This window comes from Cyprinodon variegatus, unplaced genomic scaffold, assembly GCF_000732505.1.
Source record: "Cyprinodon variegatus isolate N-32 unplaced genomic scaffold, C_variegatus-1.0 Scaffold374, whole genome shotgun sequence".
In the NCBI taxonomy this organism is placed as follows: Eukaryota; Metazoa; Chordata; class Actinopteri; order Cyprinodontiformes; family Cyprinodontidae; genus Cyprinodon; species Cyprinodon variegatus.
In genome coordinates this window covers 394,419-411,352 of record NW_015150827.1, presented here as the reverse complement: position 1 = coordinate 411,352, position 16,934 = coordinate 394,419, and the positions used below count along the sequence as shown (strand labels likewise).

Below are 16,934 nucleotides of genomic sequence, written 5' to 3'. Positions count from 1 at the left end.
GCAGGATTTGCGCAGTGCTTTGCAGAAAACTCGCTCTGAGCTCCAGACGAAAGAGGCAGCTCTGAAGGAGTCTGAGGCTGAGAAGGTGGCAGCAACACAGGAGAAGGACAGGATCATTGCAAAGCTCAAACACTCCCTGCAGGACAAGGAGCAGCAGCTGCAGGTAGGGTCACTCCCACGCTTTGCATCCGCAGATGCTCATACGAATACATCTCTTTGAACTCTTTTGGTTTTGTCTTTAGGAGTACTCTGAGATGTTGGAGTCCACGAAAAGCTCCAAACCAAGAGATTTCCTGCTGGAGAAGCTGAGGGAGCGGATAAAAGAGAGAGACAGAGCTCTAGAGGTAAAACACAAACGTATACAGAGATGATGTTAGTTTATTTATGTGCTTAAGCTGCGTTAACAATGTCAAGTAATGGCCTAGAAGTTAGAGCATGGCGCATGTGCTCTCGGAAGGTTGCAAGTACTCGTTCCCCACAGCCTGCACTCTGGGTCCCTGAGCAAGACCCTTAATCCCCGCTGCCCCCTGGGCGCTGCACAGTGGCAGCCCACTGCTCCCCAAAGGGGAAGGGTTAAATGCAGAGAGTTAATTTCTCCATTTGTGAGATCGATAAAGTTAAATTCTTTCTTTCTTTCTTAATGATGTTGATAAAATGCTAATTAATATAGTTTAAGGCGAGAACTTATTTTTAGGAGTTTAAACCCTAAAAATACACAAAGTTTTCATGGACAGTGAATGTGATTCTGGGTTTTTTTTTAAGTGAGGGAAACCTTTCTTCCTGCAGCGCTCCATTGATGACAAGTTCCACTGTCTGGAGGAGCGGGAGGGCCAGGTGAGGGCGCTGCAGCTCGCCCTCAGGGAGAAAGAGCGTGACCTGGAGAGGCTCCGCTGCATCTTGTCCAACAATGAGGAAACCATCACGGTATGCTCATCCGTCAATCTCTGAGCCATTTCTTGTTGATGTCTTTTTCTTATTTTTCGTACAAATGAGTCTGTGCGTTTTTGTGTTCCTCTACTACCAGAGCTTGGACGCTCTGGTGCGCAGCAAAGAGCTGGAGCTGGAACAGGCAGCAGAGGCCTACAGGAACCTGCAGTGGCTGAAGCAGAAGAGCGAGGAGAAGGAGAAAACTGCTCTGAGGGAGAAGGACGGCATTATTGAGCAGCTGCAGGCGGCCCTGCAGGCGCGCAGCCAGGAGATGCAGGTAAACCAGAGCAGCTGTTTGACTGAACTTGTGCTTCCAGCTTTACGTTTGAAAACAAAACAGATCTGATGACTTTGCTCCCTCGGCTGCTTCTTTCTTGCCTATTTTCAGGATCTAACGACCGCCATTGCTGCCCGAGGCCCGGCTGGTTCCGCCGGGCTTGTGGAGGAGCTCAGAGCTCGGCTGGCTCTCAAAGAGAAGCTCTTCCAGGAGCTGCTGTCTGACCGCAGCCGGCAGACTGATGAACACCAAGTGCATGTCCAAGATCTGCTCAAAACGCTCAGCTCCAAAGACCAGTATCTGCAGGTATGCACTGGTAATGGAAAGATGATGAAATCAGAGCACAGATAAAAACGCTCCATTTTTTGCTTTCAGGATTACTCCTATAGGCTTTCCTTGGTGATCAGCGAGCGCACCAATGAGCAGCAGGAACTTCGAAAGCAGTTGAATCAGATGGAGCAGGAACTGAGTGAGCTGAGGAGGGACAAGGAGAGGGAGGTGGGAGGAGAGAAGGAGCATCTACGCAGCCTGCTTAAGGAGAAGGAGGCCTTTATTAAGGTATCTGCTCATACAGCTCTTCTTGGTTTATCCCTCACATTCAGTTCTGCTTTCCTGATCTTCACTGCAAGCTTTTTTGTCAGGAGCTGATTCAGGAGCAGGAGGAGGCTGTGCAGGCGGAGAGCGAGGCTGAAATGAAGGCTTTAAAGGAGGAGATTCAGCTGATGCTGAAGAAGGAGAAGGAGACTCAGGTATCTTCTTTTTCTGACCCGCTGAGTTGCTGCTCCAAAGCCATCTTTTGCAGATAATTTCACACGGTGTCCTTCATTTTCTGCAGAAGGAAATCTTTGATCTGCGTTCTTCTCTGGCCCTTCAGCAGAATGCTGCTACAAAAGACAGCACTCAATACCAAGTAAGAGTGACATTTAGGAAAAAATGTTGAACTTTTCATTATTTTTCAAATATTTTTACATTTGTATTTCCTTTGATGCAAATGGAATATTTGTAAAAAATAAGGATTTTAAAAACCATTAATTCCCTTTCTGATAAAAAAAAAAAAACATTGCTACCTGTTGCTTTTAGACAGGTAGGAGTAGTGCATCACTCCCACAGTAGGACATGGTGGTGGCAGCATCATGTCGTGGTAAACAAGTCAGAGTTGATGGGAATATGGTTGTAATTAAATATAGACGAATTCCTGAAAGGAACCCCCACATACACACACACACACACAAATAAAAAAAAAAACAGCAAAAGACTTAAGACTGCATTAGAGACCCCCAGAAGTAGCTTATTGTATGCCTGTTAAATAAAATACGCTTTTGGTTATAACAGAAAAAAATGTCATTATTTATAGATGATGAGCTCTTCTTCTGAACACTCTGTTTTTCTCTTTCTGGCCTTCAGTGTGTGCTGGAGCAGCTGGTGTCCGAGTACAACAATCTGAATGACGCCCTAAAGGTTGAAAAGAGGTTATACCAAAATCTAACTCAGCTAAACAGGAGTGATGGGTAAGGGAGGTGCTTTATTGTCTGGAAATGACAAATAAGGAAAAAAAAATCTTTCCATTCAGGCTTTCCTCTTTCACTCCAGCAACAGCAGCTCAGAGACGACCCAGACTCTGCACACTGAACTGGACTCAGTTCAGGCACTTCGAGGACAGCTTGAGGATGTCCTGTCCAGGACCCGCAGCATGGCCCTGGCACTGGAGCGGGCAGCTAAAAGGCAGTCTGAGTTTGGAGGTGGGAATGGGCGGGGTCTAGCCTCCACGGCTGCAGTCGGCGCTCTCACTAACGCTCCCTGATGCTCGGCACTGCAGAGTAAATGTCTGAATGTGAGACAGAGCTGCCTGTAAGCACTGAGGGTCAGTCCTAGAAAGGACTGCATTTATAAAGAAGGAAGAGCCTGACCCTCAGTCTGGAGGCAGCTTTGTCCAGCCAGCACCAGCTCTACTCTGTTCAGATTAACCTGTCAGAAATGAAAATAATCTCAGAGTTTTAATATATTCTGTATTTGTTGTGTGGATGTGTTTTATATTGTTTGTGATGACTGCCTGCTTTTCACTTTGGTTTACTCTGTATTGTCATTTTGGCGCCGTGCTGTTACAGTGAAGTTTCATCCTCTGGAGATGTTAGAGCTCACGCCTTTTCAGTGAAACGTCTCACCATCCATCATTTGTTTTATGTCATCTGTTTGTCAGCATTTAACAAAGGTTCAAAGATGATGATGCACTTCAATTGAAAAGGAATAACCTTCAGCTTCAACTTTTTCCAACATCTTGTTACTAAAACGTGCTTCTGCTTTAGTTGCATTTTGCACCAAACTTCTGAAACCCATTCAGTATGAGCTGGTAGGTAGAAGGTAGAAGAAGAAAGTAATGACATTATTTTAATAAATGCATCATTTTTCAACATGTTCTTATCAGTTCCGGGTTGTACTGAGACCATTGAAATATCCACAGACATGCAAAGATGTGAAACATTACCAGCCGCTTAGACTCTAACTGGTAGCGAACATGTTCCAGGGATGCTCATCTCGCCTCAAAGCTGGAAGAAATGTCAACTCTTCTGTTTCTTTAATGGATTAAAAATAAATGTGCTGTGTTTTTTGTCAAAAGGACCTCTGGTATGGGCTTATTTTTTGTGTTCATTTTAAAAATTGGTTATAAAAATGTATTATCGACAGATCCCAAAATCTAAATACCCTTCCTTATTTCCCACAAAAACCCAAACTTCATTTTGGTTTTCCTGTTTGAAATCTTAAAAACAGAATCAAGTTTTGGATGTTTTAAGTCTATAAAAAAAATAGACCCATCAACTTCTGCTAAAAACGTCTTAAACGTCCAAATTAGATTTCCTTCCATCTCCTCGCCTCTTCATGCATGAAACTGTGGCATGGTTGTCCTGTTTGCATGGATGTTCAGCTTTTAACACCCTGTTTCCATATTCCCATTCTAAAACTAAGAGATTTACACAAATATAAGCCATAAGGTGATCCCTAAGAACAGCTATTTAGCTCCTCGTTGTAGCACAACCGAAGATAAACTAACAAAGTGGATGTTTGAAGCCAGAATAATGACAAGGGAAGGATTTAACAGAGTTTGACACCTGGGTCAAAGCATCTCCAGTACTGCAGCTCATGTGGGTTTGTCCCAGTGTTCAGTGGCCTATCTCTATCAAAATCAATCAAGGAAGAAACAAGTAAACATGGTTTAAATTCACTGATGTAGGCAGGAAGAAAAGGCTGTGGTCTGATCCAACTGAGCTTAGGATGTCAGAATTCCCAGTGCATCATGGTTTGTTACCATCCTTGCTGCAGACAGCGTTCTGAATGGCTGCCATGACTGAGGAGCCTTTGCTGCCTACCGTTTGCTGAAAGGTACCCTGCATACCTGCCTTAGTGTAGTGGAGTCTCTGACATGTAGAGACTATGTTGGCAGGTGGTCATAATGTGATACCTGATTAATTATACTTTCCTTTATTGAAAGATGTCTGACGTTCAAGATAGAAATAGTATTTCAGTATAAATCAAACACACGTCTACCAAGTGGGTAGAGTCCTGAATCTAATTATTCAACCCTTCTTAGCTCACTGAGCTCATTGTTCGGTCAGTAAACTGTCCTCTCATTATCAACACTAACGCCTCGAGAAACATTTAACTTCGTCTGATTGTAAATACTTTGATTAAATGTCCCTAAGAAGCTCTAGGCGACAAAAAAATAAACTCAAACAGTCCCACTGGATACTACGTGTTATATAAGCATCTGTTTTGTACCACTGGGAATGAAGATGTGAAGCTATTTCACTTTAAATTTCCTGCTGAGTCACCTTCCAGACCCCTGTTTTGAGTTATTCATACAGCAAACCCACTAAACAGGATCTAGTTTGATTTCTTTAAAGCTAAAAATCTACATACACGCGTCTGTTCTGTTAAAGTAAAGTCGGTCTCATGAAAACATGTACATAATCATGGCGAGGGGGTGTTTTTATGACCTTACATTTCCCTTCAGTCCAATGACTTCCAGTTTGGTTTAGAGCGGATAGAGGTCTAAGGAAAGCTTGAGGAAAAACAGTACAGAGAGAAAACCTGATAATTATATAACAGATCTAAAGGAAGGGGATGCCATCCTTACATGGTTATTGTGCTTGCAGAGTTCAGCTCAGACGAAGAGGAGGAGGAGGAGGAGGTAGATGATGAAGACAGCAGTAGTGAGGAGTTTACTGACAGCATAGAGGAGGATGACAACAGCCTGAACTCCATTAAGGTAAAACATGGTTTCTAGTCTTTGTAGAACAGTTTGGCCTTCACTTTCTGATAAGAACATATTTTCCTATCCTGTTAGGCTTCAGTGAAGATTCAAAGAGCAGGTGAAGAGTCTGGACCTGTGGTAGAGGGGACGTTACATCAAAAGCATCTTGGGGAAACTAAAAGGACTCTAGATGTTCAGCTAGAAGACGTGCTGCCACAGCTGGAGGAGAATGGATTTAAGCCTTTATCTAAGATTAAGTGAGTATTTACAACTCTCCTTTCAAATGTATTGACGAGTTTCCTTCTCTCTGCTAATTCTTGTTTGTTTTCTTCTGTCTGTTTCTTTTTGCAGGAGTGCGCACCAGAGGTCACAGAAGGAGAATGGGGCTTTAACAGAAAGTCAGGGAGCTTCAGGGCAGAGGAGGAACACAGAGCGTAACCTCGATCCCGAGGAGCAGGCTAGCAGTGTGGAGGGAGAGGATGAGGAGTTTGAATCATGTCCAGTGGTGTCGGGGAAGCGAGGCCCCCCTGGTGTGGGTCTGAGCATCGAGTCGGGGAAGAGGCACTGTATGAGACCGTGCTCTCTGGACCTGACGTCCACACAAACGGAGATGGTAACATTTAATAATAATTATATTTCTATATTTTCTGAATAACATTTAGAAAAGCCTTTAAACTGACTGATTTGTACTAAAATCCAATTACAGATGGGATTTTATTAAGCAAGTAAAACTCATAATTCAGTGGCCAACACAGAGCAAATGATAAGTGTTGCATCCATTTTTATTCAACTCCTCTGGCTTGATCCTCTTTATTTTCTTGCCTTTTTTGACTCCATCTCCATAGTTTGTGGCGGACTTCATTTCTTCTTGCCACAATCTTCATGACGGCCAGATTTTTTGATCTTTTAATTTTTCTTTATCCTGTTAACAGATTCATTCTTTGCAGCTCCTCTCAGTTTATCATATTCCTTTTAGTTCTTAGCAGAAAAGCAGAACGTATAAGTTTGCTGCTTGAAAAATGTGTTTCTTTTTAATTTTGTGAGAGTATTACAATGCAGTGGTAGTTACCTTCAGGGAATGTACATTGTTAGTACCGCCACTCACAATTATTTTTTGTGTGTACAAAATCATAGACAAAATATACAAAGTTAAGTAAATTACATCTAACAACTTTTAACAAACAAGAAAAAGCAAAAATAAACTATACCAGGTTGTCTTGAAATAAAGTATGAGAGATACATTAATATATTAATCCTTAGACGCTACAGAACATAAATTAAATTACAGGCATTGTATGGTCATCCATTCCATACTTCTGTCTGTTCAAGACCAGCGTATTTAACGTATTTAACCCACTTGGCCCTCCTCTTAGTGAATATGTTTTTTTGAAGTTGGAGGGAGAAGGTGATCCTACAAAAATGTGTTTCATTATTTCTGACATATATTCCCTTTTCGTTAGATGTACTGGTTGTGAAAATAAAAAAAATAAATAAGTAGCTTAAAGTGTATAAATCTTTTGCATATTTTTCTTCCATTTTGTCTTCCTTTTTTATTATTCTACATAGCTTAATGGTTAATAAAAGTGCATATCTGGACTTTGTTTGCGTCTGAATCTCCAGACAATAGAGTCCACTGGTGACAGCAGTGAGTCGGGGGCGATTTGGCAGGATATAGAGCAGGGTCTCCGGGAGCAGGCGGCTCGTCTTCGCTCTGACCTGACTCTGAGCCTCCAGGAGAACAGAGAGCTGAAGGAGAGGTTGATGGTGTCTGAAGCCACGGTCCAGGCCCAGGCTGAGCAGCTCAAGGACTACAGAGATCTGCTAAGTGAGTTTATCCTTTCCATGCCGTGAAGCTGCCCATAAAAACACGGTCAGATTCTGACTGTTTCTTTGTATCTGCAGCTGAGACATCTGTCCAGCAGGCCAGTAAGCAGGTGCAGGTAGATCTGCAGGATCTAGGCTATGAAACCTGTGGCCGCAGCGAGAACGAGGCCGAGAGAGAGGATGCCAGCAGTCCAGGTGATCTACAGAGATCTGGTGTCTCTGAGACCAAATATCCATCCCTAGCCTTTGCTCTTCCCTTCCTGTCCTGGCAGCCTTCACTGAGTCTCATTTTCTCCTGTCCACTCAGAGTTTGATGACTTGGAGATGTGCACGTCGCTCTCCCAGCCCCAGGACTGTGACGCTGTGGGAGGCAGCTGGTATGCTGGTAACAGAGGAGCTTATGAAATGGGGGGTGAGTCTGCATCTCTCCAGCATGTGGTCCAGGACCTGCGCTCTCAGCTGACCCGCTGCCATAAGGTGATCCGTGGACTCCAGCTAAGAGTGCGCTCGCTGTCGGCCACGAGCGACTACGCCTCCAGCCTGGAGCGCACACCCCGCAAGGTCACTACTTCTTCACCCATCACTGTCGCCTATATTCTGATTTATTCCACTGGCAGAACAATGCAGGACTTCTGTTTGGTGCTCACCGTGTAGGTTAACTGGGCGTTTGAAAGATCAGCAGCCCACAGCGGAGTGGAGGATGACGAAGGCTGGATGTCAGACACGCAGGGAGTCCGCTCCAGCTCCAGGCCCAGCAGGGAGCTGCAGGAGCTTATGGAGCGAGTCGCATCGCTTGAGGCTCAGTTGAAAACTAATGCCGCTGAGGGCAAAGGTCAAGCAGAGGAGGGGAAATGCGCCACCTGGCCTGGGTGAGAAGGAAAAGGAAAAATGCTGCTTTTTAAACTGAACATTCGATATTTTCTGGTGCAAATCTGCAAGTCATATGACTCCTACCCTGCAAAGAAAACTATGCTCCCTCTTCATACTGTGATTAACCCTTTGGGGTTTTCCTCATTTCTCTTTTTAGGAAGTATAACTCTCTGATCCAAGCACAAGCTCGTGAGCTGTCCCACCTCAGGCAGAGGATGAGAGAGGGGCAGAGGGTCTGCCATATCCTGACGCAACACCTGGGAGATACCACCAAGGTGCTGCAGTTTCTCACATCTATCATCTACAACATGGAGCAGAAGTGTAGGGTCACATGAGAGGCTTTATGAATTGTTTTCATATTGACTCCAACTCTCAACTGTTTCCAGGCATTTGAAGAGCTCCTGAGGGCCAATGATGTTGATTATTACATGGGTCAGTGCTTCAGAGATCAGCTGGCTCAGAGCAGCGCCCTAGCACAGAGAGTGCTCACCAAGATCACTGGATGTAAGGAGATTCTTTTTACTATTATCCTTCTCCGCTCCGGTCTTTCTCTGCTCCTTTAATATGTTGTGTCTCTGATCTTTCTAATTAAAGGTGAGGATGCCGAGAATCAGAGCGACAAACGAGGCCATGAGCTGCTTGCCTTAAGGTGAGATATGAGGATTTTCCTATTCTCTGTATGTGAGAACACTTCTGCAGCTATACACTGCAAAAATTGTAAAACTAAATAAGTAAACCTCCCTTGAATTATGTTCATTTGTTCTTGAATTGAGCAGGTAAGTGACATACTTTGCCAGTTGAATTAGACTATTTACAATTAAAATAGGAAAAAACAACTGCCGTCTCTTATTTCAAGTGCATAATAGCTGATTATCTTATTTTAAGGCTAAATACACTCATTCCATTGGCAGATCGTCCCATTTACCCTCTCAAATTAAGGGTGAATACACTTATTTTAGGCATTTTTTTACTCATTTTAGGATCGTTTTTGCAGTGTAGGTATGCTGGTCAGATGTTTATATCCACTTAACAGCACCAATGTCATCCCCTTTTCCGTCTTAATTCATCTTTTTACAGGATGGATTATTTTTTGTTGTTTATTTTCTCTGATTTTAAATACTTTATTCTTCCTTGGCATTTTGCAGAGACAGCTCATGCTTTGGCTGCCCTCAGTAAGATTTTGACCATTATTTTCTGTCCTGACTGAAAGTTAGGAAAATGATTCAGTAACATCCTTTCCTACTTTAATCAACAATTCTGGGGCTTTTTGTAGAATTTAAGCCTATTATATAATTTTGAACCTTTATGTATTAAATGTAATACATTCAAACAGGTGCACCCAATTCTCATTTAATCACTAAAGTTGTTTACACTATTCAGTGTAAACTCGAAGAACTCTGAGAATCAAACGAATCTATATTAACGCAGCATCGCAAAGATTTGGAGCACATTGACTGAAGATTATGTTGTATGTATTTGTCTAGTCCATGTGTTTTAGGTTACCAAGGTTACCAACTTTAGCTTAATAACTGCACACGGTGAATAAAGGTCCACCTATTATTCTGCTTTGTCACGTTAAGCAATGAGAAATCACATGGTTGTTGAGAGCGGCTGATGGTAGATCCCCTCTTCCAAGCTAACTAATGTGCTTTAGACGAATAGATTGCCTATACTATATCTACCTCAGCAGGTTTTAGGAAGGCTGCAGTTCGCAAAGGCAAATTATCCATTTGATCATCATATGTGAGCAAATCTATAAATACTTCAATGCCAAAATCTGCAGTAACTTTAGAGAAGTATTTATTTCTTCCCGGAGGGGTTAAACGACAAGCTTCGAACTATTTAGGCTCATCTTCTGCAGCAAGAAAGAGGAATTAGGAACACATCTAGATTCATAACAAAAGTAATTTCCCTCTGGGATTATTAAAGTATTTCTGATTCTGATTCTGATCTGTGCTCACACAGATTCAGTCTACAGTGAGACCAAATAGTTCCTACAAACTATCGGATATTTTCTAGAGACTCAGATTCATCCAGTCCTTTGGCCCAAACAGAAACACATAATTTTCTGCTAAATAGAAGAATTAAAGTGTTGGAATCTCTCAGCCGTCATTTAGACCTCAACCTGGTTAAAATGCTGCAGGAGGGAATTTGATGTCACAAAAATGTTTTGATTGAAGAGCGTTTCTAATAATTTCCCCATCAGCTTAGGATAGAAGCACTGATTTCTGTTTATCGGATGCAGGCTGAGTAAGGAGCTGCAGCAGAAAGATCAGCTCATTGAGTCGCTCCACACAAAGCTCCAGCAGCGCCCTCAGACTCCAACCAGCTGCCACGCCCTCTCTGAGACCACTGACCATTCAGACAGGACCTCCCTGGTGTCTGATGAGTACCAGAGCAATGAAGACCTGGAGCTGTGCTCTGATATGATAACCACAGAGTTTCAGGAGGAGCAGCGGCTGCTGCAAGAAGGGCCCTCATTAGAACCTGAAGGTATTCTTTAGCTTCTAAACAGATGTTTTTCTCTCTCTGTGATATGCTTCTTTGTGCCCCTTCATCTTCCATACCCCTCTTCTAGTCCGTCCATCTCTCCCACCTCTTCGAGGCCTCCTCAAGGCTTCCAACAGCTGTCCCAGCATGCTTTGCTCAGCCCCTGTAGGTCTGAACACTCCTGCAGGTAGAGGTATGGAGTCACAGCATAGAAGGAAAAAAAAAATCATCTTTTTTTTTTCTTTTGTTTGCTATGTTTCATTTCCTGTCATTCTCCTCCAGTCCCTTTCAGTGCACCCATCTCCTCCCTCTCTGTATTCTCTGGCCCTGACGTCTGGGGTTATGAAGTCCTTTCTGACCCCCGGCCCAGGGCCCTGTCTGTTGCCGCTGTTCGCCCAGAGCTGGACATGCTCTACAGACAGATGCATGAGCAGAACAGGGGTGAGCGGCCTCAGAGAGTGTCCTGAGTGAAAGGCTTTAAAGTTGTTCGTTTCACGCCTGCTTTGACTCACCCCTATCTTCCTTTTCTGCATGTGTCTGATTACAGGTTTTCCAGTTCTTTCACCCGGCCCTCATACCCACCATGACCTCTCAAGCTACAACCAGCTATCCCATCATGCCTTTCAACACTACCAGCTTGGGAGCGTCCCTCAGAGCAACTCCATTAAATCTGACTCCGGTGTTATAAGAGGAGGGCCTCTGTGGGACATGGACAGCATAGCTCAGCCAGCTGGAACCTTTTCTGAAAACCAAACAGCCAGCAGCCAAACAGGTGTGATGATAAATCTTAGATGGTTAAGAAAGAAATTTTTTTAATTTTTTTTTAAAACTATGGCGCCCTGCAGTTCTTTTATCTCTTTAAAACCACACCTCTGCTGAGATGGGACCAACAAGGAGCCCACTATCTGTACTGAATGGCATGGTGATTGCAACACCATGCTGTGTCGATTTTATGTCCAGAACAATTTTCTAGATTCTCTTCGATGTTCTCTAGAATGAATCTGAATCAACCTGAGCTTTAAACATATATTCACTTATAATATTGATAAAATACTTTTTTGTAGTGTGAAAAAAATGAAAAAAGGGTTGAAGCAGTTTAATTTGGTTTGCAAGGCATTTTGTTACAACATAACCGTTGTGATATTTGCCTGTAGAAGTAAATTTAATGGAGGAGCACCTCCGGGAGGTGAGATGTCTACGCCAGCGCTTGGAGGAGTCCATCAGAACCAATGAGAGGCTCAGACAGCAGCTGGAGGAGAAACTTGCCTCCACTAGGCAGAGTGGAGGTGAAACATTTCCCCATGCTTAATACCTCACAATAGCATCTTTTTTATTCACCTTTTAATAAAAAATTATTACCTTTGGCTTTTAAGGAGCACCGACAAACATTTATATCCAGGGCCTGGACACAGTCACTCAACTTTCTAATGAAATCAGGATCCTGAAAGAGGAAAATCTGAGTCTTCAGTCTCGCCTGCAGGCCAGCACAGGTACTTAGTGTTAAATTTAGAAACAACAGAATTTATTTGTGTTTTATGCATTTTCAATTCAAGCTACATAATCTTTTAGACACAAAAGAAGAAGTGGTGCAGCTGCAGGAGGCTGTGTTCGCAGCCAGAACCCGTTTAAAGCAGGCTGAGCTGGAGGCCGAGCAGTGGAAGGAGGAGCTGAGGCGTCTGCAGGCTCACACTCAGGAGCAAGGGCAGCAGATTCATGCTCTGAGACAGGAGCGGCAGGCCAACCAGGACAAAACCAACAGGTGGCTGTATCTTCCAGCACTGTTTCTCTCACTCTTGTTGTGTAAATACTTTGAACTATAAAGTGTCACTCACCCTATCAGGCTACAGCATGAGATGTCCCTGCTGCAGCAGCAGCTGAGTGAGAGCAGGGAGCTGATCCACTCACTGCAGAGCGAGCTGCATGTTTATGATCGAGTGTGTTCCAGCACCAAGGCCAACAAAGGTCAGTCAGTCATTCTTTTCCTACATTTTAGCACTGAAGTTTAAACGTCTACAGTTTTGTAAGATGCTTTGGCGCCATCTAGTGGTGCCAAAGCACATTTCAATGGATTTTTCGTGATGTTAGTTTCCCCCTTTAATATAAATCCCTTCTACTGTAAATATAGAAAAAACAGACTGCATGTGCTAAATAGTATCTTTGAGCATTAATTTTGTTCATGTCTTCACACAGATTTTTATTGCATTTAGGTCCAGACTTTGACTGCACCATTGTAACAGGATATAATTTCATCTAAACCATCCCATTGGAGGTCTAGTTGTATGTTTAGTGTTCTTGTCCTACTGGAAGACTAACCTCCACAGCATTATTAAGTCCTGGACCAGAATTTTGCTAAAACTGCAAACAGGACTCCTTAAGGCGTTCTTTCTTGTTTTCTTCTTGTTACTACATAAAGGCCAGAGATTTAAAGTATGCACCTAATAGAAATAATTTCCCTCACACTTTAGAATTGTGCATCACATAAAACCCAACAATGAATTTAAGTTTGTTGTTTTAATTTGAAGAAATTAAGAACATTTTTTTCCTGTATTCGTCCTGTTCAGGTTACCTGTGTGAGGTTGCAGGTTTCCCTGTGGAGCTGGGGGAGCTGCTGGGGGAGGTCAGGAGTCTGCGGGCGCAGCTGCAGAGCAGCGTCCAGGAGAACAGCGCTCTCAAACAGCTGGAGCTCCACAAACAGCTGGAGCAGAAGTTAGGAGTTGGATCACCTCGGACTCCGTCTCTGTCTGCACTGACTGCCAGCCCTCAGAGGGAAACCTTCTACAGACGACAGCTGCTGCACGGTTAGACACAGCTTTCTAAATATAAGTGTCATGCTCGGTGTGCTGTGCTGTGGACTGCAGTGTCTTCAAGCCTGCACTGTGTGTCTGTGTGCTTCACAGACCCGGCACCGTCTCCACCGGTCAGGGACATTGGTCTGTTTAACTGTGGATCTCCTGGTCCCCCCTACTTAGACCTGGATGACAGCCATAGCCCTTCCAACGGTGTGACTTTAACTTATCCTGCATTACAGTGGTGTATGCATGCTTTCTAATAATAATAATAATAATAACTCCCTGTTTTGACTTTTATGCACCTGTTTCTGCATAGGTGTGTGAGATCTAAAATCTACTAATAATCTTTACCAGAAAAAATCAGATTCTCATTAAAGTCTTTAGAAATCTAATGCACTATAAACATTTTCCAGCAGACCCTCTTGACCCACACTCAGAACTGGAAGGAGAGGCTCCTGATGGATCGTTTGCAAACCGTAACGGTCGCCACTACATTGGCCACATTGATGACTTTAGCGCTCTCCAGCAGCAAGTCCTAGAGGGTCGGAGCCTGATCCAGCGCATGGAGACGACCCTGCAGGCCTGCCTGGGCCCACCGCTGCTGGAGGGCGAACAGAAAGAGGGCTGCGAGCTGGTCTGTTTTTCAATACTGACATGAGCTTTTTTCCTAAAACTGTAAAATCCTCCTATCTGACTGAGTTCTGCTTGCAGGTTGTAGACTTTGGGTGTGTGAAAAACCTTCTGTCTAACACAAAGACTCTGAGGCAGATCTTGGAGGAGGCGTTGTCTCTGCTAAAGATGTTCTGGAGAGCAGCTCTGCCCAACACAGATCCCTCTTTACAAACCCTCAAGAAGGTTCACTAGCATAAACGTATATTAAACTGATTTACTAATGTTAAATCAGAAATGCTGAAAAGACTATGTTTGTGTCTGTGTAGGAGCAGTGCCTGCAGGAGGAAATATTTTCCTTGAAACTGCGAATATCTGAGCAGGAGGAAGTTCTTAAAGGGACAGTACAGAGACTGAGGAGCACCAGCCGCACCAAGGAGAGCATGGAGCACTTCATAGTCAGTCAATGTGAGTCTTCAACGAACCTCTTGTCCACTAAACTGTGGGGAAAAGGCAAATCCTAGTCTGAAGGGCGTGTAATAAAAGTAGTATGTTCAACAGAACAACACTGGTCTCCTCACTGAAGGTATTTAATGACTTCTAAACATTGTAGTAGTTCCACGTTCAATAGTTAAAACTGGTTACCAGCACAGCAAACTGGACTGCTTATTAAAGAAATGTAAGTGTTAGTTTTACCACGTAGAAGCACTAAGAGCTTCTTAAGTTTTTAACAGAGTACAAAGAAAGCAACTTGCAGGGAAACTGCAGTTCTTGGAACTGCGACTTTCGGTGCATCTTTGTTAAAAGGCATCCCTGCTAAAAAAAAACAAAAAAAAAACAAAAAAAAACTGTTAGAGACTGAAAAAGACTTGATGCATGAGACAATGATAAGAATGCATCCAGAGACGCATTGGTACGGTTTAGTTCGGGGGTTCTGCAACCTTTACAATCTAAACAGTCCTTTTTTACTTCAGTCCAACTGGTAAAACTCAAATAGAGCTGCAAACATTTCCTGTCTCTTTTTTAAAAACGGAAAAAGATAACTTATATTTAACAGATATACACCACAGGTTGCTGTTATTTTTGGAAAATCGTGTTTTTTTTCCCTCACATAAAAATATCAAAATACATTTATTTCTTACATAATTAGTAGTCAATTTCTTTTGTGAAACAAAAAAATGCACTTCAGTCCGATTAATAAAACTTGTTTACAAGCATTATATTGCCTTTTTCACAAAAAGAAAACTTATATTCAATGACTATCAGCCATAAGAAATTTGGAGTTTTAAAATAACCAGTTCCATTTAATTTTTTTGTTTTTAAAATGAAGGAAAAAAACTTTCAAACGGGTTTCTGATATTTTTTGGAAAATCATGTAAACAAATTCTTTTCCCACTTTCCCATAAATCAAAATATATGATTCTGTTATAATTGGAGTTGATTTTTTGAGGGCAATTAAATGCATTTGTCAGTGGAGAAAGTTCTAATATATGGATCAACTAACTAATGTTCAAAAGTTAGCTTGCTCTTAATAATTTTTAGCCAAAGTGATGAAGTTCATGGTGGAGTGTCTAAAGAGCCACTTGTGGCTGCGGAGCCATAGGTTGCTTTAGATTTAAGCATATTTATCTGTTAAAAACAGCCTAGTAAAAGTCCACAAATAAACCCCAAAAATAATTTGTTACCACTAAAATATTAAAAACAAACATATGATATAAATGGGACAGTTTTCATGGGTTCTTCAGTCCAATCATGTATAATTTTCTTCTTCATCGTCACAATCTGCTCTAGTTGGTGTTCTCCTCACAAGTTCAAACGCCTCAACAGGCTAAAGATTTGGATGCTTTGTTTTTTTGCAGTGTCACGGACTCGTGATGTGCTGAAAAAAGCTCGGACAAATTTAGAGGTAAGCATGGTCATATTCGCTAAGTTACACCTCTTATTCCTCGTGTAAACTCAGGGTTCCTTGTTGTGATGTCTGTGTTTTAAGTTCATCACTCTGCTGTCTCCCTGTTCCTTCATTCTGAATTTGTCTCTCCTCCTTTCTCCCCCTATAATCCCTTTAGAAGAACGAGCTGAGACTCTCCTCTCTAAGCTCCTCCCCCTCCTCTCCTCCTGCTGGTAATTGTCTCACATCCTCCGGTGTGACACATGGGTTCATGCATGTCTCATTCTTTCCATTTCTCATTACTTCGCTCTAAAAACCAGAGCTGCTATTACCCTTTTTTTTCTTATCACTGCTTTCACATCCTATCAAACACTGAATTCTACCTTCTTTTTTTTTTTCTTTTTTAATCAAAAAACTAACAAAACAGAGCACAAAACACACTTCTTCACATTATGCTTCCTTAACCAGGATACATCCAACCCTCTCAACATTTATTGGTTCTCCTGATGTTTAAAAAGCAAAAAAAAAAAAATAATAATAATAATAATAATTCATTTTTATTCCAGTGGAAAGAAAAAAAGTAATAGGATCATTTCGGGTCATCACCTTGAAGTTTTCCTACTGAAATAAAAGATTCGTTGACAATTTTTGCCAGGAATGCCAATAAATTTGGAGCTAGCTGCATATATTGAGTTTTTAGATTTTCAAAGTTTTTTCCAAAGCCACCAACGTGTGTGTTTGCTGCCTTAGTTTCAGGGATTTATTTGAGAAAATCTTTAGAAAGAATTTACTTTTATGCTGCAGAAGTGACCAGAGGTATAAAACCATAACACCAGAGTCATAGAGGGGAGTTTTACTGCTCTGTGTGATAACATTGCTTATCGTCTGATCACTCATCCTCAGTTTGTCACCTGCAACTTTTGCTTTGGGATAGAACTCTGACAAGCTTAACATTTTACGTTATAGCCATCTGGGGGCTTGTTTTTAAATGAATTGTTTGACATTTTGGAAATG

At 42.3% G+C, this 16,934-nt stretch overlaps 1 protein-coding gene across 8 annotated transcripts in view; it reads left to right on the top strand.

Moving 5' to 3' along the window:
- The window catches only part of LOC107092317 (myomegalin-like), a 53,787-nt gene that overhangs the window by 32,851 nt on the left and 4,002 nt on the right, over nt 1-16,934 (top strand). For 2 of the 8 annotated variants that reach the window (XM_015386710.1, XM_015386703.1), the window contains 35 exons: nt 5-163; nt 243-344; nt 787-924; nt 1,025-1,204; nt 1,316-1,510; nt 1,580-1,762; nt 1,846-1,953; nt 2,040-2,114; nt 2,609-2,712; nt 2,795-2,943; nt 5,353-5,465; nt 5,544-5,707; nt 5,802-6,063; nt 7,071-7,275; nt 7,353-7,469; nt 7,582-7,835; nt 7,929-8,143; nt 8,302-8,419; nt 8,531-8,648; nt 8,739-8,793; nt 10,390-10,637; nt 10,723-10,827; nt 10,917-11,075; nt 11,182-11,406; nt 11,789-11,920; nt 12,008-12,124; nt 12,204-12,393; nt 12,475-12,596; nt 13,196-13,432; nt 13,532-13,633; nt 13,837-14,057; nt 14,135-14,278; nt 14,362-14,500; nt 15,892-15,938; nt 16,099-16,153. In XM_015386710.1, coding sequence (XP_015242196.1) covers nt 5-163; nt 243-344; nt 787-924; nt 1,025-1,204; nt 1,316-1,510; nt 1,580-1,762; nt 1,846-1,953; nt 2,040-2,114; nt 2,609-2,712; nt 2,795-2,943; nt 5,353-5,465; nt 5,544-5,707; nt 5,802-6,063; nt 7,071-7,275; nt 7,353-7,469; nt 7,582-7,835; nt 7,929-8,143; nt 8,302-8,419; nt 8,531-8,648; nt 8,739-8,793; nt 10,390-10,637; nt 10,723-10,827; nt 10,917-11,075; nt 11,182-11,406; nt 11,789-11,920; nt 12,008-12,124; nt 12,204-12,393; nt 12,475-12,596; nt 13,196-13,432; nt 13,532-13,633; nt 13,837-14,057; nt 14,135-14,278; nt 14,362-14,500; nt 15,892-15,938; nt 16,099-16,153 — 5,257 coding nt within the window. Of the gene's footprint in view, nt 1-4; nt 164-242; nt 345-786; nt 925-1,024; nt 1,205-1,315; nt 1,511-1,579; nt 1,763-1,845; nt 1,954-2,039; nt 2,115-2,608; nt 2,713-2,794; nt 2,944-5,352; nt 5,466-5,543; nt 5,708-5,801; nt 6,064-7,070; nt 7,276-7,352; nt 7,470-7,581; nt 7,836-7,928; nt 8,144-8,301; nt 8,423-8,530; nt 8,649-8,738; nt 8,794-10,389; nt 10,638-10,722; nt 10,828-10,916; nt 11,076-11,181; nt 11,407-11,788; nt 11,921-12,007; nt 12,125-12,203; nt 12,394-12,474; nt 12,597-13,195; nt 13,433-13,531; nt 13,634-13,836; nt 14,058-14,134; nt 14,279-14,361; nt 14,501-15,891; nt 15,939-16,098; nt 16,154-16,934 lie in introns of all 8 variants that reach the window. The other 6 variants (XM_015386705.1, XM_015386704.1, XM_015386707.1 and 3 more) reach the window with 6 other exon arrangements.